The 22,621-nt window shown below is 42.8% G+C and overlaps 4 protein-coding genes across 4 annotated transcripts; 2 read left to right on the plus strand and 2 right to left on the minus strand.

The window, feature by feature from the left end:
* Positions 1-269: 269 nt before the first annotated feature.
* gmnn (geminin DNA replication inhibitor) lies at positions 270-7,365 on the minus strand. The gene is made up of 7 exons (XM_083646217.1): positions 7,291-7,365; positions 6,820-6,886; positions 5,829-5,930; positions 3,605-3,755; positions 2,941-3,023; positions 1,323-1,433; positions 270-1,121 (listed from the first exon to the last, which is right to left on the minus strand). Exons 2-7 carry the CDS (start codon positions 6,871-6,873, stop codon positions 936-938), a joined length of 687 nt encoding a protein of 228 aa, XP_083502343.1. The 5' UTR covers positions 6,874-6,886; positions 7,291-7,365; the 3' UTR covers positions 270-935.
* A 1,639-nt stretch (positions 7,366-9,004) lies between these two features.
* cUnh6orf62 (chromosome Un C6orf62 homolog) lies at positions 9,005-14,573 on the plus strand. The gene is made up of 5 exons (XM_083646713.1): positions 9,005-10,586; positions 10,759-10,935; positions 11,019-11,144; positions 11,287-11,421; positions 11,930-14,573. The coding sequence occupies exons 1-5, from the start codon at positions 10,458-10,460 to the stop codon at positions 12,053-12,055; spliced, it is 693 nt and encodes a 230-aa protein (XP_083502839.1). The 5' UTR covers positions 9,005-10,457; the 3' UTR covers positions 12,056-14,573.
* Positions 14,574-14,654: 81 nt separating this feature from the next.
* Positions 14,655-16,600, minus strand: acot13 (acyl-CoA thioesterase 13). Its single transcript, XM_083646714.1, has 3 exons — positions 16,466-16,600; positions 15,197-15,381; positions 14,655-14,845 (listed from the first exon to the last, which is right to left on the minus strand). Exons 1-3 carry the CDS (start codon positions 16,547-16,549, stop codon positions 14,689-14,691), a joined length of 426 nt encoding a protein of 141 aa, XP_083502840.1. The 5' UTR covers positions 16,550-16,600; the 3' UTR covers positions 14,655-14,688.
* Positions 16,601-16,943: 343 nt separating this feature from the next.
* tdp2b (tyrosyl-DNA phosphodiesterase 2b) lies at positions 16,944-20,932 on the plus strand. Its single transcript, XM_083646378.1, has 7 exons — positions 16,944-17,047; positions 17,286-17,410; positions 17,535-17,714; positions 17,884-17,975; positions 18,383-18,501; positions 18,629-18,799; positions 19,811-20,932. The coding sequence occupies exons 1-7, from the start codon at positions 17,042-17,044 to the stop codon at positions 20,090-20,092; spliced, it is 975 nt and encodes a 324-aa protein (XP_083502504.1). The 5' UTR covers positions 16,944-17,041; the 3' UTR covers positions 20,093-20,932.
* The last annotated feature ends 1,689 nt before the right edge of the window (positions 20,933-22,621 follow it).

Below are 22,621 nucleotides of genomic sequence, written 5' to 3' on the forward strand. Positions count from 1 at the left end.
CCCACTTCACTTACATGATGGGGATTCACCCCTCTGCTGTGTGGACACACTTGGGTGTGTCCAGTCCCTCTCTGTGGCCTGCAGTGTGGCTGTGCTTTTCCAGTTGATCTGCATGAGTACTCTGTGCTCCATTTGTTTTGTTGTTGTTGTTCATCTGTTCAGATTGACTTGTTTGTGTGTAATTATATCTTGGTTGAGTACAATTAGAGATAAGAAGGTATAATAAAAAAGTGGAGTTTGAGAGTAGATATCTCTCTGCTGTCTTTAATCATCCAAACCACAAAATAAAAAATAACTGCAAGTAAAAAATTTTTTTTTTTTTTTTGAATGGAAAGTAATGGCATATGTACACAAGTGTGCAATAAAACATCACACCAGCCACATTTTGTTTGTAAACACTATGCTATAGGCCCAATTGCAAACCAAATACAGCCATTTTAGTCAAACACCTTTCCAAATGACAAACTTGGACAGTATTGTGACAACTAAAACATCAGCTGTCAAATCAGATTTGAGCTAAAACTTAAAATTTGAGTTAAAAATAAAAATGGGAGTTACAGTGGGATCAACAAATCACCCACAAGAGTCAGACCCTGTCAAGAATCCAACTTTTACAATAAATATTCAAAACCTTACAATTGGCCCTGAGGAAATACCACTTTGTTCAAAAGGCCAAAAATGTTGTTCAAAATTGTCCGTGAAGGTGCAGGTTGAAGAGCGTCAAACGATTCATTGAGGCCACGAGAGCTGAGGTTGCCAGGTCTGGGATATGCGTTTGAGAAATAATGAAAAGAAAATGTGCTTTGAAAAGCAGAGGTGCCAGTCTTGAGTCTGTAAAAGTTGGATGTCCACCCATCACTGCCAAAGCACATTCTGGCTAAACCTGCTGCCCAGCGCATGCAAGCCAAAGCCCCATGACCCAAGAGTTCTGGCAGTTACTCCTGCTCTCCTGAAGGTCCGGCTTCTTCACAGTGGGAGGAAGCGTCCTCCTCTGCATCACTGAGCTCATCTTCCTCATTCTGACCCGGAGCTTCACAGTCCTCCAGCTTGTCTTCTTGCTCCACGTCAAGAGCAATCTCCTTCAGATCCTCCAGAGTGTCTGGACTCTGTCCCGTCAGCCTCTGAGAACACACAAGACGTCAATCTATAGCAAGTATACAAATGTCACAAAAGTCACAAAGTTACATATCGTTCCTTGAAATCTCAAGGGGCTGAGTTTGTGTTAAGAATGTGTCTACAGACAGATGCCACCATGACAATGTCCTCCATACCCTGTACCATAGTGACTGTATGTAATGGACTAGTAACACATAGGTGCCCACCTCAATCATATCAGCCATGTACTGTACGTGTTGTGCCAAATCTTGCAGCTCCTCATTCTCAGTCTTAAGTTGTGTTATCTGCTCATCCTTTGCCTCAATATCTTTGTGCAGCTGTTAAGAGATAAGGACAGCATGGTTAGCGTACGGATACTAAGATCAGAAAAAGTCAAAAAGGTATGTACATAAAAAGCACATGCATACTGAACCAAGATTTAGCAATTGCCAATTAAAACGTAACCGTTCCAAAATTGTCATCTTGCAAACTATACAGCTCAATGACTGAAGCATCTGTTTTCAAAGATGTAATAGTGTAGTTGGAAAAAAAGAGGGGGGAAAAGGTTCCAACTTAGCTGTTGAGTCAATGAAAACAACAAGCCACAGTAATAGCAAGTTTAATGCATGAACAGGAACGGCACAATAGCATGGCTATTGTTAAGTAGAATTATTTTCTGCTCAGATCAATTTAAGGGCATTCATTGTTACTTAACACATTGACTGCCAGCCGTTTTTTTTTGCTGTAGGTAGCTTCTGCCAAGCCGTTTTTTGAGGATTATGGCTCATTTTACAAGAGCCGAGGATTCGTTTCAGCTTGGAGTTTGTGAACATACAATATCTCAAAAGTACTAATAGAATGTGTACTTTCTCTGTCTAAAAGAGTTAGTTTGTAGAGTTAGTAGTTATGTAAGCATTAGCAGTTGAATACAGCATGGTTTTAGCGTCAGAAAGAATATTCAGAGATAAACGGCTTTTTGTGAAATTGGATGGAACAGTCACTTTAACCATTCATTTTTGGCTCTCTCTCTCTCTCTCTCCCTCCCCCTCTCGCTCTCTCTCTCTCTCTCCCTCTCGCTCTCCCTCCCTCTCTCTCTCTCTCTCTCTCCCTCCCTCTCGAGTTGCTTCAACTCCTCCCTCCGTGGGCGGACAAGCTTGTCACCAGTCAGTGCTTTGCTGCTCTCCTGTGCCTGTCTGCACGGCCGCTGTTTGAGGAAGTCGGGATGGACTCGCTCGTTTGGAGTTTTGGTTGAGAGAAGCTTTTGCGATTCTGGTCATATTTATGCTGCGTGTTTCAAAGTGTGTTCCTCCACCTGTAATCTATCACCCGATCATAGTAGATCGGCTGAATCTATTATGTAAATTTGCAATCCCGCATCGCCAGCAATCAGCGCGAAAAGGAAAGCGTTTTCCCCCATCCATTTTTCATGAGAATGGCTGGGGTGAGAATGGCGTGACAAGTTAAAAAAATGCTTGCCTTCCTCTAGTCAGGACTCAGGAGAGCACTGTTGCCACTTAGTGGGTCGGTGGAATGGGTTGTAAACGTTCGGTGGCTCCAATAATTATATAAGAGATGTAAAAGGGTTAGATGCACAACCCACCGTCAAAAAAAAAAAATCGATGCCAAAAACGTGTAAACACGTTGTTGGCAGTCAACAGCTGGATTCTGAAAACGTGTTTACACGTTGTTGGCAGTGAATGTGTTAAAAATAGTCCAAAATGACTGAATTGAAATTTGAGCTCAAGTAATATATTCCGTGCCAGCTGGGACGGAGCCAAGGGCTGGGAGCGTGGGAACCGCTGAACTGATGGCTAAACATTGGTAATCGCTCAGTGATTAACTCACCTTCTCATTCTCCTGGAGAACATTGTACAGGGCATTCCGGCGCTCCTCGGCCACCTCTTTCCAGTAGGTGGAAGGTGGGGTTTCTACAACAGCAGCAGAAGAGTTCAGTTACTGAGAAAAATGGTTTAGGTAAGCTCAAGGCTAATTGTAATTGCTTAGGGGGACTATGGGCTCGTGCCTTAATTAATTGGGACCCAGTCATTGTCTGTAATGCATTTGTCAACAGTACTGAATGACACATTTCCATGACTTCAAAACAAATTTCCATGACGAAACATTTTGTTAAGTCTCGACGTATACATGAAAAAGTGAGTGAGTTACGACATTCTACTTTAAAATGTCACTAGCCTACACGTCACTTACTGTAATGCAGCCTTTAAAACCAGGAAAAGACAACATTTATGCCGTATCACCATACTCCTACAGAGTTCATGCATGTAACGTTACATTTCTTTTAAAAGCACGCACGCAAAATATTTTTAACTCTGCGTAAATTAACGTAATAAAAATGACTTCCAAAACTTTGGGGGATTTAATTTTTTTCCTAAACTTTTCCATGACCTGGAAATTGTATTTTAAATTCCCATGATTTTTCAGGTATTTCCATGACCGTACGAAAACCTTGGGTAAGGAAATTCATGCAAACTAATAAATCTACACCTACCTTTCACCATAAGCTCATATGCCTCATCGGAGATGCCATCTGATGGAGACTGGGTTTCTGTTTGTGTAGATTTGACTTCTGCCTTCACCCTCTTTGAACCTCTCGCTTGTTCTGTGCTCCACTGTTTCCGTTTGGGGATGACTTTCCCTGCCTGAGGAGAAAACACATGGTTTTAGTCAGAGTTTCAGGAGAAACACAAGGTAGCTAATAGCTATCGATTCCTTGTTCTGTGGTAGGAGTCATTTCACTTCCAAGATTTGATCTAATGCAAACTTGTTTTGTACAAACTAATGGAAAACCAAATTAAATTGACTTCCAGTTACAAGCCATTCAGTGTAGGAAATTAGCCAGGGGCAAGGGCAAAAAAGAATCCCCCAAAAAGTCTCAGAATGCCCCTAAAAACCGTGATCAAGGGGCAGAAATGGCCCCAACCCAAGATTTTGATCATTTAAATTTCCATTAAATTCATTTAATTTCCATCTCTATAAACACACTCAGCACCTGCAAGCTGGTGGCCAGAAGAAGACAATGAAGAACAAACTTACACAAACAGCGCTGTTGTTTACACTATGCTTTAGCAAGTTTATGCACTTTCTTTTGTGCCCCCAAAATTCTGTAAATGCCCCCATTTATTAGACAGTGGGAGCAAAAGTTGCCCCCAAGAAGATGTGGATGGAGGGAGTGCACTCACACCGCTTTCAGACAGACACGGTTCTGGTTCTGGCTCCGTTCTGGAGTCTCAGAACCTTGGTGCTTTCTGGCGAACCAGCCCATGTTAATAGCAGTTTAAGCGGAACCAAAGTGGGAGGACATTATTCGGTAGTCCTTCAGTTTTTTAAGTATAGGAATTATTTGGTCTGGCGTTCGAGTGAACCCAGCCTTGGCGATCTCTTCCGCAAGTTCGGCATACGACTTGCTCTTTCTTGTACCGCTTTCTAGCTTTTCTTGAGATTCGGTAGATGCCCAAATCGCCACTAAACATTTGGTTTCCTCAGGAGACCACTGCAAATAATTTTTCTCCATGTTGTCACTGCCTTCTTCTCCTTCCTGCTCATTTTCACAGCCTAGAATGAGACACGCTTACTGATGATGTCACGGTTCCCAAAGAAAAAAAAACTATTTTTTGGTTCCGCTGAGAACCAACTTTTCAGGTTCCGAACCAATTATTTTTTTGGTCTGAACGCGCCGGCCGGTTCAAATTTGGGTTCTGGAACCGGAACCGGCACGGAGCCCTGCCGGTGTGAAAGCCTTCTGAGTGCAGTGCTCTTCTTAACCTCCTGTCAGTCTAATCAGATTTGGCTGTTCAATATGATCAGAAGCTGCCTTCAGAAGCTTACGATCTGCCTTCTACTTCTGCCTCTTACTGAAGCGGGACGCGCCACTCTTCCCTCATCCTCAGATGATGTGCTGGACTGAGGTTGTGCAGTGCTCTTCTTAGGCCTAGCCTGCTTCTTGGGAGGGGCTCTCTCTGGCTCTGCAGCTGGTTCTGGGGCTGTTTTAGGGTTGTGGGCAGCCCTGGTGGTTGTGGTATGCTTTTTAGAGACCGTCGTTTTCTCTTTTACCTCTGCCTGATTAGCCTCCTCACTCTCATCACTAAACTCAACCTGCATCAAGAAAAAAATATTAATTTTGTTGCACGCATATTCATTCAATTTCCTTCTGTCACACACTCCGCATATGCAAGCTGGTTGCCAGAAGAAGACGAAGAACAAACTTGCACAAACAGCGCTGTTGTTTACACTATGCTTTAGCAACTTGATGCACCTTTTTTGTTCCCCCTAAGATTTTGTAAATGCCCCCATTTCTTAAGACGGTAGGAGCAAAAGTTGCCCCCAGAATATTTCTTTTAATTTCCTCCACTGGATGCACCACTGTTCCCTCATCCTCAGAAGATGTGGACGGAGGGAGTGCAGTGCTCTTCTTAACCTCCGGTCAGTCGAATTTGGCTGTTCCAATACAATCAGAAGCTGCCTTCAGAAGCTACAATCAGAAGCTTCTTAGCCCTAGCCTGCCTCTTGGGAGGGGCTGGTTGTGGTATGCTTTTTAGAGAGTTTTCTCTTTGACTGCCTGGGGCCTCCTCACTCATCACTAAATTCAACTTGCATCAGGAGATAAAATGATAAATTTTACAAATATTTCCACTATTGTTTTTTCTTCTTCTTTTTATAAGACAATTTGGCCTTCTGCTTCTTCTAACTGAGGTGGGATGCACGACATTGCGTACCTGGGCTGACCTTCCCAAGTCCTTGTTGACGGCTGAGGGTTGGAGGACCTGCAGGCTTTTCCTGGTGGGTCCCATCACCTTGTTAGATGGCGTGAAAAAGCTCTGCAAGACATCATTGGAAACTTGAGTTAAAAAGTTCTGCACATCATTATTGCATTTCCACTTACCGGTACACTGTGAAGTAATAGCATGCTTGTCGTGGGCATGGTAAACAAACCGAAGGAACAAATGTGACAACACAATTAGTGGCACATGGAGAAACTCTTTAAGATTCAGTCTCATGGGAAACCCAACAGGGAAATCAACTAACATGGCCTCTGTGCTCACTTTAATACCCCTGATCCATTCACAGTGCCATTTGTAGGCTTTACTCTAGTTACACTATCACCCTGGGAGAGTGAATAGGCTGAGCAACGCTTGTCCACAGGCGTGGGAACGGGGCTGGGCCAGCAGCATCTCAATCAGGAAGGAATCCATGGCTGCGTTGCATTCCCACAAGTATGACCATAGTGCTTATCCTACCGCCCACATTCTTTGACAATAGCCGTGGGAGAGTGCCCTCCACAAGGCTCATTAGAGACACCTATCAAGTTAGGTTAGTTAATGTTTGGCCCTGGCCGCACAACACAGTGACAGTGTGAATCTTGATAGCTACAAAGGGGGTGTTTCAATCATGTTTCAATGCTGGAGGTGGAAGTTAGGGAGAAAACTATTAGACAATCAATAATGTCTGAAAGCCAATTTGAGGTCATACCAGTATTTCCTTGATTTAGTTATTTGTTTACTGCAGGAGCCAAGCAGGCCACATGCTATGTGTGGATGTAGAATAAGTTATAACATAAACTAATAATCGGTGAGGCACTGTAAATTGCCTTAAATTATTTAATGCCAAGGCAACTTGTATTACTGTCTTAAAAAATAAACTAAAATGAACAAACATCAATGAGGCCAAGGTATGTGTTACAGAGGACAACATAAGACTTGACGTTACCGTAATATTCTCAGAGGACCTCTCCACGTGTTTTGGTGCTCTGTTGGAACTCATTTCTTCAAAAGACCTGCGGGCAAACACATGCGTTAACGTTAGGTCCACATCAATGACAAAGGATACGCATAGTTGTTTGGGAGACATCTTTGAAGCCGCCCGCCAAAGCCAGGTTAACTTTAGGTAACAATGTCTTCTACGTTAAGTGGTTTAACGTTACGAAAACTCAATCTGTCATGTACCTACGTTAGATTAGAGACCGCATTGCATTATTCGAACGAAAGACAGACACAACGTTATGTGCATTAGCCGCCTGCCATGGTAAACATTAGCCAATGTGCAACGTTAGCAAAAACGTTAGCTAGGAATATCAGGCATCAGACAGAAAACATAACGAGCGTCAGGTGGTAAGTAGCCCCTATCCCCGATACAACTGTCTACGGATGTTATGTAAAGCAGAACGAAGACATTACAAACCTCTTACTACTCAGCTATCAGTATCAATCCGTTGTTCACTTGAAACAGCTGCTTTGCTTGCCTTTTCTTTCTTCCGAGTTCTGACTGGAACTCGCGCCAGGAGCTTAAATACGCCCACTTGATCACGTGGTAAAGCCTCCACTCAGGAAGGAGATTGTCCCCCCCCCCTCACGAGGGTGTTTGTTGCTGTTAACCTCGCGTCACCAGGCTCTTCTCGGCGAGAAAGAGCCTGGCTCCCGCCCACAATTGATTTTGTCACCCTACTGGTTCCAGCCTAGAGCCCGCCCTAGACCGGATGGCAGCGTTTCTAGCTCGTCAACTTTCACGTTAACTTGACAATTTGACCCAAGTATCAGAATCCTCTTTCACCGTTTTGACCGGTCCCAGCGAGCATTTTTCGGTTGAAAAGACGTTTAAAAAACGTTTAGGGTCAACGTTGAAAAAACGTGCAAGGAAGGTTTGAAAGTGAAAGTTTTTTCACCCACTATTTGCAGACGTTTATTGAACGTTCAGATTTAGACCATATTTCACCAGGTTCTTAAATTAAAAATTCAGCAGCGCACACGGGATTCGAACCCCGCTTTCCCACATTCAAGCCAGTCCGCTTAACGCGCTGAGCTATACATTTTCTTATACTCTATAGAGAGCTGGGCACATATATACTCTATCTCGCACACAACTTGTAGACTACATGATTGTCACGATCGGGAGTTAAGTTATTTTATGTGATGTGTACGAGACTATTATATTAATGTAACAGACTAAAATTATGTTGTGTGTGTGTGTGTTGTCTATAGGCTGTAGCCTATGGCTTCAGAGGTTACTTCATTTAACACCAGAGACTGAGGAGGTACACAGAGCCTCCTCGCAGAGGAATAACATAGCGTGCCCAGAGCACCTCGTTCCGCACTTGGTGCAGACCGGTGCAGACTTGCTTTGGTCTAGTCTAGTCAGTCACGGTTAGTATAGCTAGCAATTAAGTAGCCTACTTGCGCATGCATGTTGCGGCAGGAACTGAATTCATTATTTTATAGTATTGCGCTAAACTATTAACCATAGTTGTGTCCTGGAAGCTTTTTGCTGGCACCACATAGCCTATATAGTCCCATATTTATGATATTTCATGTGACATAAAATGCGTTGAAATGTAGTTTTCGTATAGACCAGATTTCAACGCTCAGTTACACAATAAAATGGACAAATGCCAATCCACACACTATCAATATTGCCTCTATTCCAAGCTACAACAAATGTTTTAACAATATGATGAACCAAATTGTGTTTTTTTACACGTTGACGTTGTAACCGCATTTTAGCCGGTTGAAAAGAGGGTGAAATTAGGTCTTAGACGTTCAAACCCAATATCACCCAGATTTCAACTAAAAATCAACGTTGAAAAAACGTTTTGTGCTCGCTGGGGTGTGTCAGGCGGTGGTGGCGGAGATGCCATATTGCATAAACGTTTTGTTTTATGTAACGCTAGCTTTGTTTTGATCAGACTCTAGTTTAGGTAACATCACCGCGTCAAGCTAACGGCAACAAAGACGTTGTTAGGCGCATTGCCATCCGGTGTTAATTCTGGGTCCGGGGTTTACGCCCCCATGACAAAAAGCGGGGTGGAAGGTGCCCAGACTAGTTGCTGTTGTTTTTCCACGCGGTCACGTGTCTACACACGTCACATCTTTGTAGTTTGAGTGTGCTGTGTGCAGCCATTTTGGGAAGGTTGTTCAGTCAACGACGAGCTTGTGCCATTATATTAGCTCCTCGAAAGACTTCAAGAAACAAAACAAAAAGAAAAACGTTCGACGACACGCTGTGAAATATGGGCCCGCCAGGAGACACCCCGCGCCACACGTCGACTGATAGAACGGAGGATTCCAGCTGGATTGTCGATTTATCTTGACATGGCATGCGGCAGGGCGAGCTGGAGGTTGTGACGACTGAAGAAAAGGAGAGACGCACGAAAACAAGCGCAGCGAACACCTCGAAACTTCAGACGTGAAAAAATATATGTGTGTTTACTTTCGCTACACAGCGATCGTCGTTGGTTATTGATTCCCTGGCTGGTTTCGTCGACGAGATTGTTGACTAACGTTAGACACGACTTGGGGCGAATTGTATCTAAAATGCTGATAACAAGCAAAAACAGTTAGTCAATCAACCCTGCAAGTCTCTCGACTCTCACAACCCAGACAGCCATAGCGAACCAGCGGAACATGTAAACGCGTGGAAAGATGACTGTACGCTAGCTAGCCGACCACACATAGGCCTCAGTTACGCCAATCAGTTAAAAGATAAGATGTAGCTATTTAGTTGGTTCACTACTAGTTAGTGTTGAAGTGATTGTCTAGATTAGCTTGCTAGCTCATCTTAGCTAGTGTGCTAAAAATACGCCGTCATCATGACTATCGACAGTGGCAGCAGGAGCGCAGGCCTTGGGCCAAATGAATGGCAGTAAAAATCAAAGAAATGTCAAGTTACTTTTGTAGTAGTCTTCGATGTTACCCGGTGCCAATGTCTCTTGGCATCTGCATTTACCTGCCATGTTTGTCTGTACCCCCAATCCGTCTGTAACACGTACATAACGCAGTCTCTACAGAGAAATACACACAAAACGACAGCCATGGATGAGGGACTTTGAAATGACCCCAATAATAGAATATTTGTCTGCTTGCTAGTTTGTGTAGTCTTCAATATCACTAGCAAGACTATCGGCATGGGTTTTGACAGTAGCAGCCGTTTCTGTTGATGTCAGCAACATTTACCAAGAAAGATCGCATCTAATTTGAGTTGCTCTTAAATCTCAGTTGTAACCCTGTGCCGATGACTTGTTGAATAGAAGCTTGTTTGGCTCTCATTGAGAAAAGTTATGTCTTAAACGTGAATTTCTGAATAAGGAAAAAGGAGATGTAGTCTTATCTTGGTAATATTTCCCTCCTCCACATTCTCCTTTTACAAAAAGTAAAAATGACTTAGCTTCGTTTTTGATTTGTTGACCTTTTCTGTTGGTAGTTAATGGATATTTCAGAGCTAGAGTAGAATTGTTTGATACATTGTTTCTGCAAAGGGTAGCTAGCTCCATCTCTATCAAAGATATTTAGACAAAAAGTAGAGAGTATAGTCAAAGTATTCTGGACACGAGAAGACACTACTATCAAAATCTAACAATGGGGGACCCAACTTCACGAAGAAATCAAACCAGGAATCGACTACGAGCTCAGCTTCGGAAGAAAAGGGAATCTTTGGCTGATCAGTTTGACTTCAAGATCTATATAGCCTTTGTATTCAAAGAAAAGGTTTGTGCACATAATGAAATAATATAGATGATACAATCTTAAACATACCACGACACATGACAAGTGTTTCCTGATGGCACATTTTGATGTCATCCAAATGTCCCCCATGACATGACCCAGTCAACATGATGGCTTGAGTATTTGTATGTGCTTTTCCCCCCTCGCCTTGCAGAAAAAGAAGTCTGCACTTTTCGAGGTAGCTGAAGTGGTGCCAGTGATGACAAACAACTATGAAGAAAACATCCTCCGAGGTGTGCGGGATTCCAGCTACTCTCTTGAGAGTTCCATTGAACTCCTGCAAAAAGATGTTGTGCAGTTGCACGCCCCCCGATACCAGTCGATGCGCAGGGTAAGTCATTAAACCATTTGGGGAGGAGGAGCTCGCGGAGAAGACGTTATCCTATGTGTTAATCTTTTTCCCCCCTCTCACAGGATGTGATAGGTTGCACGCAGGAGATGGACTTCATCCTTTGGCCGCGCAACGATATTGAGAAGATTGTCTGCCTGCTGTTCTCCAGATGGAAGGGGGCTGATGACGAACCCTTTAGGCCTGTTCAGGTTAGAACATAGCACCATGTCACATGACTTAGGGTGTAAATGATTGAAACCTGCTGTAGTTTTGATCTTCCTCCTTACATTTGTGTATCTGGATGTAACATATTAGACTTCTTAGCTGATGATTCAAACCTCTGATTTGCAGGCCAAGTTTGAATTTCATCACGGAGACTATGAGAAGCAGTTCTTGCACGCTGCGGGCCGTAAGGACAAGGCTGGAATGGTCATGAACAACCCAACTCAGTCTGTATTTCTCTTTATGGATAGACAGCACTTACAGGTTAGTCTGTGCACTGAAAATATATCATTCAGGGTTCGTACAAAGTCTTGAAAGTATGGAAAATGCTAAATTTTAACCATGTTTTCAAGGTTACGAATATGCTTGAATTTGAATATACTCCTTGAAAAGTACTCGTGAAAAAGTATTTCGTACCTGAAATGAAACAATCCTATTGTCATATTTATTGTCTCCTGGCGTCTCACACTAGACGCGGAGTGGACCGGACCAGAGCTAGATTGACTTAACATGTACTCTGAAATGAAACGGGCATTTTCCCGTTCAGCTCCACTCTGCATCATGAGGGTGACCATCTCTCTCAGTGCTCTGAAAGTGCTTGAATTGTACTCTTAAAAAGCTGTACGACCCCTGATAATTATGGTTGTGAAAAGTTGTCAGAGGTTGCACTGTCGCCTCCTTAAGCTTGATAAGTAGCATAATCTGAGATCTAAAAACAACGCTTACCATTTGAACCAACATCTTCCGTTTGTCTTTCCGTCTTGTCTTGCAGACTCCTAAAACCAAGGCCACAGTTTTCAAGTTGTGCAGCCTCTGCCTGTACTTGCCCCAGGACCAGCTGACCTGCTGGGGTGTGGGAGACATCGAGGATCACCTCCGCCCATACATGCCTGATTAAGGCATCCTTCTCCACCCAGCCACGTAGGGAAAAGCCCTTCTTCCCCACTCTCCTACCTAAGCCTACCCGAAGCAAGTCGATCTATTCATCTCCATCGGCTTCCATTTAATAGCATTGAACTTGTGCTTGGATCTCTCCTTTTTTGTTCGTTTTCCCCTCCCTGACCTGAAGCTGAAGCTGATTCAGTTCTCATCCTTTTTTTGCTCCTCACCCCCCCAACGTTCCTCCTATTCTTTCTACCATTGTTGGATTGGTTCCCCCCCTTTTTGTTCCTTTTCTCCCTCTTCATTCCCTCCTTGCCCCATCCGTTTTTGTTCATTTGAACCTGCACGAACATTGATTTTGAGTGGTTGGTTGTTCTCTTGGAGCCGCACTGTCAACGGCACCGGTCATTGAAGGAACTCTTTATGTTGCATCAAAACAGGAACAAACAATACACAGGTCTTCACGGTGGTCCTCAGATGGACATGTTTGATATCCTTGTTGTCATAAGAAAGGATTGTTAAAGCTTGTTTGTAATGTCAAGGGGGGGGGGGGGCGTAAAAAAAAAATCTAAAACAACTTAACACAATCTTTTGACAAAGGACAGGTGCGAATAGGTGTTGAAACTCCTGTATAAGCAAAGATAAGATGAACAATATTTGTCAAAAAAAATCATTTGGTGTAGGTATTGCTTCTTTCTACTCCTTATAAACCGCCTTAGGTTTTTTTTGCTGGACTTTTTTTTAATTGTTGGGTGTCATTTGCTTTCCTCTGAAACACGCTCGGCAGACCTTTGCTAAAATCTCAGAGTGACTTGAAAGGTGTGATTTAAACAAGTGAAGACATGTTGGTTAGATGCTGAAGGCTATTGTCACCATGCAAGCTGTTCATGCACTATTCATTCAAGCTACTGAATTCTGATGTTTTGTTTTGTTTTATTTGGGATGTGGGTAGGTGGGGAAAGTAAGATGGTGACAGACTAATGTTTAAACTTAACATGCCTAACAAAAAGTTAAAAAGTAACTGATTTATGTTTTAATTTGGCAGACTAAAAATATAATTTGCTTCCATGCTGATCAAGTTAAGATTGGGTTTTGCAAGCACGCTTTTCAAGAAATATGACCGCATAATACATAATAATTTTGCTCCTTGTTGATTCAATGTGTTCAATTGAAAGAGTTTAAGGCGGATCACTTTTCTTCTGGGTTTATTCTGTTAATGATTCTCAAATCAATACTGCTGAACATATCCCAATACAGTGCAAATGTTGAAAGCATATCCCTTGTCCTTCGTTTTATTGCATGTACATGAACCAGAGCCATTGATAGTTTGATCAGGCTTGACTGTGCAATGTAGCCAGAAGAAACCTTAGAAGTATGTAATTATTTCCTCATTTATTTCCTCAATAGCACTGCACATCGGTAGAGAATCACAAGTCATTAAAGGGATAGGCAACTTTTTGGGACTTTAGGCCATTTGCCATATTGCCTATATTAAAACTAGAACATGCTTAGCGCTACTATGGGATTTTGGCCTACTCCCCTTCAGTCACCCAAAATGCGACTGATCTAATTATTGTAGTAAAATGACATGATGGCTGTGCATCATCAATAAGTGTCAGTGATATCAGTATAGCAAGCATTCATTGTTATAATAGGCTACAGTTGGTCAGTGCTCAAAAGTATGGCAGGAACAGGTTGGTCAAGTGGAAGTGGATCCCTTGAATCAACCACAAGGCATTTAAGCAACCTGAATTCCTGCAAAAGAGTGAAAGTGAGTGATTAAAATTCATAAACTGACCTCAGGCTCATTTAACTTCACAAGACGCATTTACATCAAAGAAGTTGAGAGCAGTGGTTGATAATGAAATCTAATGTTTTTTCTGCAAATGGCATCATTGAGAGGTTGATTCTGGGACTCAATATAAGGGCAATATATCGATTTTATATCAATATTGTGATATGAGACTACGGTCTTAGATGTTGGATGGATATGGTAATATGGTGATACAGAATACATTTATTTTCCTGGTAAAGGCTGCAGTACAGTAAGTGAAGTGTAGGCTAGTGACATTTTAAAGTAGAATGTCATAACTCACTCACTTTTTCACTATACATCGAGACCTCACAAAATGTTTGGTCATCGAAATTTGTTTTGAAGTCATGGAAAAGTCATGGAAATCCATTGGTCAAAATGTGTATGAACCCTGACATTCAAACGTGTGACTCGTGTACTCACCATGTGATGAAATAATAATCCAAAATTATGTTAAATGGCACACCATGCTGTTTGAATGTGCATTTTGGGCCAAAATCCCATAGACTGCCATTGTAGCGCTAAACTATTAGCAGTGAGAGGGCTCTACCACAGTTTGTACTGCATGCAGATTGAAAATAAAGCCATGTACTTTCCAGTTTTAATTGAGGCAATATGGCAAATGGCTCCCAAAAAGCTGGCCTATCCCTTTAAGCAACAGCTATGGAGTTATTATGGCTTCCAGTGAAAACGGTATTTGCCACACAGACAGTGAATCCATTTTGCAGAAAAATATATACAATCATTGTAATACATCTTCACTCAATAATAGATGGTCCTGTTTTGCCAGTACGATATGACATGATATTGTGATTACAGGCACAGAGGGAGGGCCGTTAGCTGCCAAGGTGCTTTGTGTGCCTTCCTTGTGCAATGAGTTTCCCTGTGGCCTTGCTGGTGAGGTCTACAGTAGCGAATGCCAAGGTCCGTCCTTGCTTCAGAACCTGGGCAGTGATCAGTACGTCCTCTCCGATCTTGGCAGCATTCATGTACCTGTAAGAGAAGCACAATTTTCCAGTCAGTTAATGAGGTTACTATTCAATGAGGTTACTATTCAATCTGACTAGATTAAGACATTGAGGCGCAGCACGCACAGACACGCATAATGGCATACATATCCCCAGGTTCATGAAAATCCTGCAAAACTTCTGACATTTTTCCGCAAATTTCCAGACTTCACTTTTGTAACCAAACAGCTACTAATATAACGGAAATTTGACCATGCTGGTTTACGTTTGCCTTTACATGGGTAGACAGATGGATCACTACTAAAGCTTGCACCCACATGAATGAAAGGCAAGCTCGATGTAATCAGGGCATGTTTGGAGTTGACCGTTTACTCACGTTATGTTCATGTCGACACTGACCCCCGGCGCTCCCCGCTCACTGTACATGATGGCCGTGGTGGAGATGACATCGACCAGGGTGGCTGTCAGCCCGCCGTGCAGCGTCCCTCCCCGGTTGGTGTGCTCCTCCTCCACCTTCAGCTCACACACCACCTTACCTGGGCTGGCCGACACAATGTCCACCTGTGGAAAACACAATCAAGACCGTTATTATGCATTACTTCAAAATATGGAGACGGTGCGAAACACTGTTTTCGTTGGTTTAAAATGGACTGCAATGCTGTCTTACTACTATGCCAATGAGTAACATGAATGCTAGCTGTTACCTAGCTTGAGACTATCGAAAGCCGGACTGTCCACCTTTGTTTTTCATTAGTTGTTTTAAAGAATTTAAAGAGGCCATTTACACCTGTCTTTAACATTCGTTTTCTGTCATCAGATTGCAATCAGATTGTGCTTGACCACTTGAAAGTACAGGTGTAAACGCCCCCAAGACACATTGAAAATGGATTGCAATCTGATCGGCCAAACTACCTCCGGAGGTGGTCAGGGACACATTGAACACAAGTGTAAATGCAATGTGTCCTCTCAAACTGGATACAGCAACTGTATGCGGATTGAGAGGACAACCATTTTGGGTGATGAGATTGCAATCTGATCACCCAAAATGCATGCTAACGCCAGATGTAAATGAAATCAGGCTAATGTGGTCAAGCACTATCTGATTACAATCTGATGACAGAAAATGCATGTTAATGCCAGGTGTAAATGGCCTCAAAGACACCATGTTTAATGCTAAATGCACTGTGTTGCCAGGTGGGAAATGTTGAATTATCGTACCTGAGGGTCAAAATTATTGTTCACAATTGCTCAAAGACATCACAATTCCCTGATTTAGAACATCACTGATGATGTCACAAATCATGACGAACAGACACTGCAAAATCGTGACTGATGATGATTTAAATCTAATCTTTTAAATCACAACACAACGTCCAACTTTCAATTTTAAATGTGTTGCTTGTTATTTTTAAAGTACATTTTTACACCAGTAAAGGTCCTGAGTATCCAGTCCACTGAGGTAAATGAACAGCAAAATAATAATACTTCTACTTGACCAGACTAAGAACTAAAATGACTTTGTCCTCCTAGGGGACATGAATGCATGATTGGCTGCAAAGACGTGAGAAGACATGTATTAGAGACAGACAAAATGATCAAATTATCGTTCATTTTGGGTATGACTAACGTTAACGCTAGCTGTTACCTTGCTCAAGACTCTGTCGAAACCCGGACTGTCCACCATTGCTCTCATTATTTGTTTTATGGAATTTAAAGACAGTGATACCATGTTTAATGCTAAATGCGCTCAATGTCAAACCGTGTCAAACTTGTGCGAGTTGTTTACTTCTCAGCGGAAATTGTCGCGTTTCCTAAAACCGTCCGGATACAACTTTGTGAATAACGACAACGGTTCCGTGTGGATACGCGGATAACGTTAGGTATTTTGTAAATTAGATTCAGACTAAATTGTGATTTAAATTAACAGTGACACCGCAATGAAAATATGCGATAGCATTAAGTGGTATGTGTTCGCATTGTAGTTGATTTTGCCGATGTAGCTAAAACTTTAGTGGCGAATCCACCCGGAAGATTTTATCGGGTACACTAGTCTGCTGCACTTTGGAAACTAACGTTAGACAAGATGAGTACTCCTAACTCCGACAAACAGTCCGTATCTAATTTGGAAGAAACAAGAGTTCGCCTTTGTGACGAGTTTGCCACATTGACGGGCAGTGATATCGCTGTGGCTCAATGCTACCTGGCTGAAAATGAATGGGAAATGGAGGTACACAAACTTAACGCTGGAGACTCAGCCTGCATGCTAGCAGTTCTAGCTGCTATCATCTAAACATAATTTCCCTATCCACAGTATGAGAGCTTTTGGTGCTAAGAAACGTAACTGCTAACACCTTTACCATAAGGCGTATCATGTGTGCTAATAGCTACAATTCACTGTTTGCTCCATGATAAACGCAGCAATATCCAAACAAATTAAATGTCTTTGCCACTGCTTGTTTTTCCAGAGAGCTTTGAACTCATTCTTCGATGTTCACATGGAGAAAGTATTTGAAGTAGAAGATTCACCAGAGAGAGAAACCAGCCCCAAACCCAAGAGAAAGAAGATTGAGGCAGCTTCTCCAGGGGGCTGGTAAGTTGACTGTCATCCCTTTGTGTATGTGCTATGGTCCAACTTTATGTTATTGTGATTCAGCCATGGTTAATGCCAACAATAACCGATTCTGATGTAATTACTGTCTCTGAAACCTCTCCAGCATAGACTTGACCAAGGACAGTCCCGCCTCCTCTAGTAAAGGCAACACAACCGAAACCAAACAAAAGCCCTCAGAGGAAGAAGAAGATAGTAAACTGTCACTGATCACCTGGAACGTGGATGGACTTGACACAGACAACCTGGGAGACCGTGCAAGAGGCTTATGCTCCTATTTAGTCTTGTAAGACTTTCTATGCTGTTACTCTAGTTGGCATCACATGGTGCTAATCACTAATTGATCTGGTTAAAGAAATCGTGGGGTTTTCACAGTTTTCACTCCACCAATGATAGATGGAGAGAAGGCTGAATGGAAGACCATATTTGAACAGTGCCATCTTCTTTCCATGTAGATATACTCCTGACGTGGTGTTTCTACAGGAGCTCATCCCGCCCTACGTCCAGTACTTGAAGAAACGGGCAGTCAGCTACACGCTCATTGAAGGTACAATTAGAAGTAATGATGTAGGTGAAGAATAACAGTCTCCATTTTCACTTAACTTTTTGTGTTTTGTAAAATGTTTCCAATTTGCAATCAGTGCATTCTCCTGTGACATGTCGTGCTTCTTTCTGGTGGTCTTTGTTTTGGCCTACGACATGGCTGGGACCCCTCTCACGGTTCAAGATATGTATTTACAGTTCAGCTGTAAGATCAGTACACAAAGAGTAAGACAGGGCAATGTCAATTTCTCCATATAACTAGGCCAGGATACCATATAATCCAATGGTCAAATACACACACGGCATACAGTATACACTCACTCACTTGTACCAACTACAAAAGAGTGGTCTGTGTTCCCACAACTATTATATATGGAACTATTTGACTCCACATATTTCTTGACTCATCAGGTGGTGAGGAGGGTTACTTCACTGGGATGATGCTGAAGAAGTCGCGAGTAAAACTGCTGAAGAGTGAGATAGTCCCTTACCCTACCACTCAGATGATGAGGAATCTGCTCGTTGCTCAGGTTGGCTCACAGTGTCATGACACATGACATATCAATATACCGTCCAAATCATGACATGTGACATGACATTACATTCAGTTCACCTGAATCCAGTGCAATTGTCTGTGTCCTTCTCTTTGAAAATCAGGTGACTTTCAAAGGCCAGAATGTCTGTCTGATGACATCGCACCTTGAGAGCTGTAAGGGTCATGGTGAAGAGCGGATGAAGCAGCTGCGTCTGGTGATGCAGAGGATGAGAGAGGCACCCGATGACGTCACTGTCTTGTTTGGGGGGGACACCAACCTGAGAGACACTGAGGTTAGCCATTTATCTTTCCACCCTACTGTTTAGGTGTACTGGCATAATAGAACTATTACTATTGAGTTCAGTCCAATTCCCTTGAGCTCTGGGCAAATTATTCATTCATTTCTTGTATCTACGTACTGTATATATTCTCAGGTTCACGGGGGTCTGGAGCCTATCCCAGCATGTATTGGGAGGCAGGGAAACACTAGATGGGTCACCAGTCCATCACAAAGCTAACACAGATAGACAGGCAGACAGCCATCACTCACACTCACATTCACACCTATGGGCAATTTAGAATCTCTGATCCACTTGACTTACATGTCTTTGGACTGTGGGAGGAGGAAACACAGCGAAACCATGTAGACTCCACAACATTTATTGGCCTAATGGCGACGCTATAATTAAAGGTGCTGTAAGTGGTATTAAAATAAAAATAAATAAATAACGTGTTAAATAGCTTTACCTTCCGACAGCCATCGCTGATATAGTGTTTGTTCAGTAACATGGGTCCGCTGCTCTGCAGTATACAGAAAATACGTTTTCTGGGATCCCATCCCACTTTTATCCAATCAGGAGAGAGGATTCCACAACTTTATTTTCTGTTTACTGCAGAGCAGAGGGACCCACAGTACTGACCAAACACTATATCAGGCAGTGATGGCTGTCAGAATGTAGAGCTATTTAACAAAACATCACTTACAGCAGCACCTTTAAAGGACAAAATGTTAAACTCAGACACCACTGGTCCAATTTTGACAAAATGAAGGGACGATACATTTTGGTACAGTGTTTTGTTTACAAACACACACACACACACACACACACACACACACACACACACACACACACACACACACACACACAAATTGGCCTGAAGGAAGAACTGTACAGGTCAAAACTTCTTCATTGGGAAATGGGTAACATATTTTTTTAATGATTAGCCCAAACAATGACTGCATCATGCATGGGGGAACATGTTTACTGTTGTTGCCTTTGTTAATACCATTGGTTCCATCCCAGGTGGCCAAGGTGGGTCTGCCCGGCAGCGTGTGTGACGTGTGGGAGCGTCTGGGAAAGCAGGAACACTGCCGCTACACGTGGGACACCAAGGCCAACAGCAACAAGACTGTTCCCTACACCTGCCGGTGTCGCTTCGACCGGGTCTACTTCCGCCCGGCTACCAGGGAGGGGGTACCGCGCCTGGCTCCTGACCACATGGCCTTGTTGGGGCTGGAGAAGCTGGACTGTGGCCGCTACACTAGTGATCACTGGGGAATCTACTGTAGCTTCTCTGCTGAGTAGAGAGGCACAGAGATCAACCTCAGACCTAGTGCTCACAGTTGGCTGAACTGCAGGGGGATGGAATTTTTAGTTTAATTTTATGAAGGCGCGCGTCCGGGTAGGTCCATACAGGCACCATTGGCTGTGTCTGTGGGTGGGAAGCCGGATTAGGGGTATGTGTCCTGTTCGCTGCACTAGCGCCTCCTCTGGTCGGTCGGGGCGGAGGGGAACTGGTGGGAATAGCGTGATCCTCCCACGTGCTATGTCCTGCCGGTGAAGCTCCCCACTGTCAGGTGAAAAGAAGTGGCTGGCGACTGCACATGTATCGGGGAAGCAGGTGCTAGTCTACGGCTTTCCTCAGGTCAGCAGAGGGAGGAGCAGCGCCCGGGGCAGAAAAGGGGGAATTGGCAGAGTACAATTGGGGAGAAAAATTAGGAAAAAATGATATATAAAAAAAAATATGAAGGCTGACAAAACATTAAACAAAGAGCAGACAAAGCATTGTGATTACCGTAGCTGAATTTCAAGGAATACTGAAAGAGGTGGGTTTTGGGCAGGGTCAGGTTTGGGTCCAAATTATCCAACCAACATATTACTCATTTGCTGTCAGCGCTTGCCAGGAGCTTTAACTACGTTACGATCTACAATTACTGTTACAAATTATGTCCTTACATTGTGTGACGCATTGCCGTACATTTTTACCTTTATTGAATAAAGTGGCATTTAGTGTAGTAGGCTATGTTTCAATAAAATGTCTGATTGGAAAAATGTAAATTCTCAAAGGCAACAGTGTTAAAAGAAATATAGGCTCCCATTGCAGACTGGGAGTATGTCCATTCCTGTTTGTGCCTGGAGAGATGTATTCCCTGTCGGGGGTGGGCGGGGGGGTTACGATATGCCCTTTAGTGATCTGGGTGCTGGCCTTGTTAGTGCTGGGTTCAGACTGCAGTGTCTAAACACTTTCTTGTGAAAGCTTATGCTTAAACTTAAGCTCTGGCCTCATCTGAGGCTGGTTGGCTGTCATTTATATCTCATGATTTGATTTGTTTTAGGCTGTAATCACGTCTCTGGATGGAATCTCTTTCTGTCCAAGGTTTTGTTTCCGTTGCATTTAAAAAGTCCTGAATAAAATGTAGACCGAATCAGATTTCTATGATTTTGGTGTTCTGGAATTGATATCACAGTCATTTCAAAATAGTCAGCTGTAGTGGGAGGCTTGTATCAGATTGCAGGAATGCATGTGGGCTGTGGCAATGTTATTGTATGGAAACCTCAGTGTTGAAAAGGGAAACACTGTCCCACTGAAGTGTAATGTAGTATGAAACGCCTCTTGGCTTGCTTCAGGGACTCACAGGGATGAAGTTAAAATGCCTCCTAGGCATATCGAAGTCTAGCTCCTTTCATAATAACCGTTTGTCCACATATGATTTAATCATCTGCCGCTGAATCTTGTAGGGTAGACGATCACGTGGTGACGATGACGTCATACCCGTGGGGGGGGGGGGGTGCCAAAAAGCCCGAGCGGTTTTGGCCACGCAGGCTCGGGTCTGTGTGAGAGTGCCTGAAGCAAGCCAAGGAAGAGGCTTTCCATTTGGTTCAAGTTTATATTTAACTTCAAGAGCACCTTGCACCTGGAGCACTTCATAATTATCTTCTTGCTGCAAGTGTAATGTAGTATTGACACCTGACCATTAGAGGGCATTACAGAGTTGGAAGGACAATAATGTATTAAAACTCCTGTAGCTGTCACCTTATGTTACTTAAGTTACTTGCTATTGTGTTTACACTTCCTGTGACAGTACAGTACTAGTGACCAGGTAAACCAGACGGTGTTTTGATCAGGAGGTCATAACATTACTGGGTCAAGTGGGTGCGGCTACATAAGGTGAAGCGCATGCTATTGCCAACTGTGACTGCCACACCTTTTTGCCATTTCTTTGGTATGATTGATTGTCCATTCCTCATTTACATAATGCAGGCATTGAAAAACATGCAATATTGACTTTCATTGCAGCAGTATTTCCTGGTTTACCTACAGCTCTGCTCAACTCCTCCATCGAAAAGGTAAGCCTACACCAAGCCTACCTACTCTGAAAATATTAAATCTTCTCAAGAACATTTTGATATATCCCATAGTCTGTCTCCCTGGTTTTCCTTTCTCTCAGAACTGACAAACGCTTGTGGTACTGTAGGCTGAGCAGTCAAGATTATTCTGAATCAATCACTGTTTATAATTATGATTGTATTCATTTTTTTATATTCTTAATCATATTATTATTGATTATTGTTTTTATATCGCCCCCCCCCCCCCCCACTGGCTGCTGCTGTTACTACTACATGGTACTGCTATTACAACTGAGACTTTGTGTCAAAGTCCAACTTATGTAAGCCAACACAAGCACACACTAACAAAAGCAAACAAATATATAAATATATATACATTATATATGTCCAATGATAAGGTTTATCCCTATCCTAACTATTTACTTCATGAACAAATTTAAATATATAGTTTTTCCACAGCTTGTCTTTCAGACGGCTTTGATCCCA

The sequence above is a fragment of the Poromitra crassiceps genome (assembly GCF_964638095.1).
Source record: "Poromitra crassiceps genome assembly, chromosome: 11".
NCBI classification, from domain to species: Eukaryota; Metazoa; Chordata; class Actinopteri; order Beryciformes; family Melamphaidae; genus Poromitra; species Poromitra crassiceps.

Bases quoted from the DNA above. Each gene is read 5' to 3' on its own strand.
- gmnn (XM_083646217.1), bottom strand. From the start codon at position 6,873: ATGAGTTCCAACAGAGCACCAAAACACGTGGAGAGGTCCTCTGAGAAT. The intron at 3,024-3,604 runs GTAGGTGTAGAT...CTGCTGTTGTAG, and splicing joins ATATGAGCTTATGGTGAAAG to AAACCCCACCTTCCACCTAC. The intron at 1,434-2,940 runs GTGAGTTAATCA...ATCTCTTAACAG, and splicing joins TTCTCCAGGAGAATGAGAAG to CTGCACAAAGATATTGAGGC.
- cUnh6orf62 (XM_083646713.1), top strand. From the start codon at position 10,458: ATGGGGGACCCAACTTCACGAAGAAATCAAACCAGGAATCGACTACGA. The intron at 10,587-10,758 runs GTTTGTGCACAT...CTCGCCTTGCAG, and splicing joins CCTTTGTATTCAAAGAAAAG to AAAAAGAAGTCTGCACTTTT. The intron at 11,145-11,286 runs GTTAGAACATAG...TCTGATTTGCAG, and splicing joins AACCCTTTAGGCCTGTTCAG to GCCAAGTTTGAATTTCATCA.
- acot13 (XM_083646714.1), bottom strand. From the start codon at position 16,549: ATGGTATCACTGTCTTTAAATTCCATAAAACAAATAATGAGAGCAATG. The intron at 15,382-16,465 runs GTAACAGCTAGC...TGTTTTCCACAG, and splicing joins TCGACAGAGTCTTGAGCAAG to GTGGACATTGTGTCGGCCAG. The intron at 14,846-15,196 runs GTGAGTAAACGG...CTTCTCTTACAG, and splicing joins AGTGTCGACATGAACATAAC to GTACATGAATGCTGCCAAGA.
- tdp2b (XM_083646378.1), top strand. The intron at 17,976-18,382 runs GTACAATTAGAA...TTGACTCATCAG, and splicing joins CAGCTACACGCTCATTGAAG to GTGGTGAGGAGGGTTACTTC. The intron at 18,800-19,810 runs GTTAGCCATTTA...GTTCCATCCCAG, and splicing joins CCAACCTGAGAGACACTGAG to GTGGCCAAGGTGGGTCTGCC.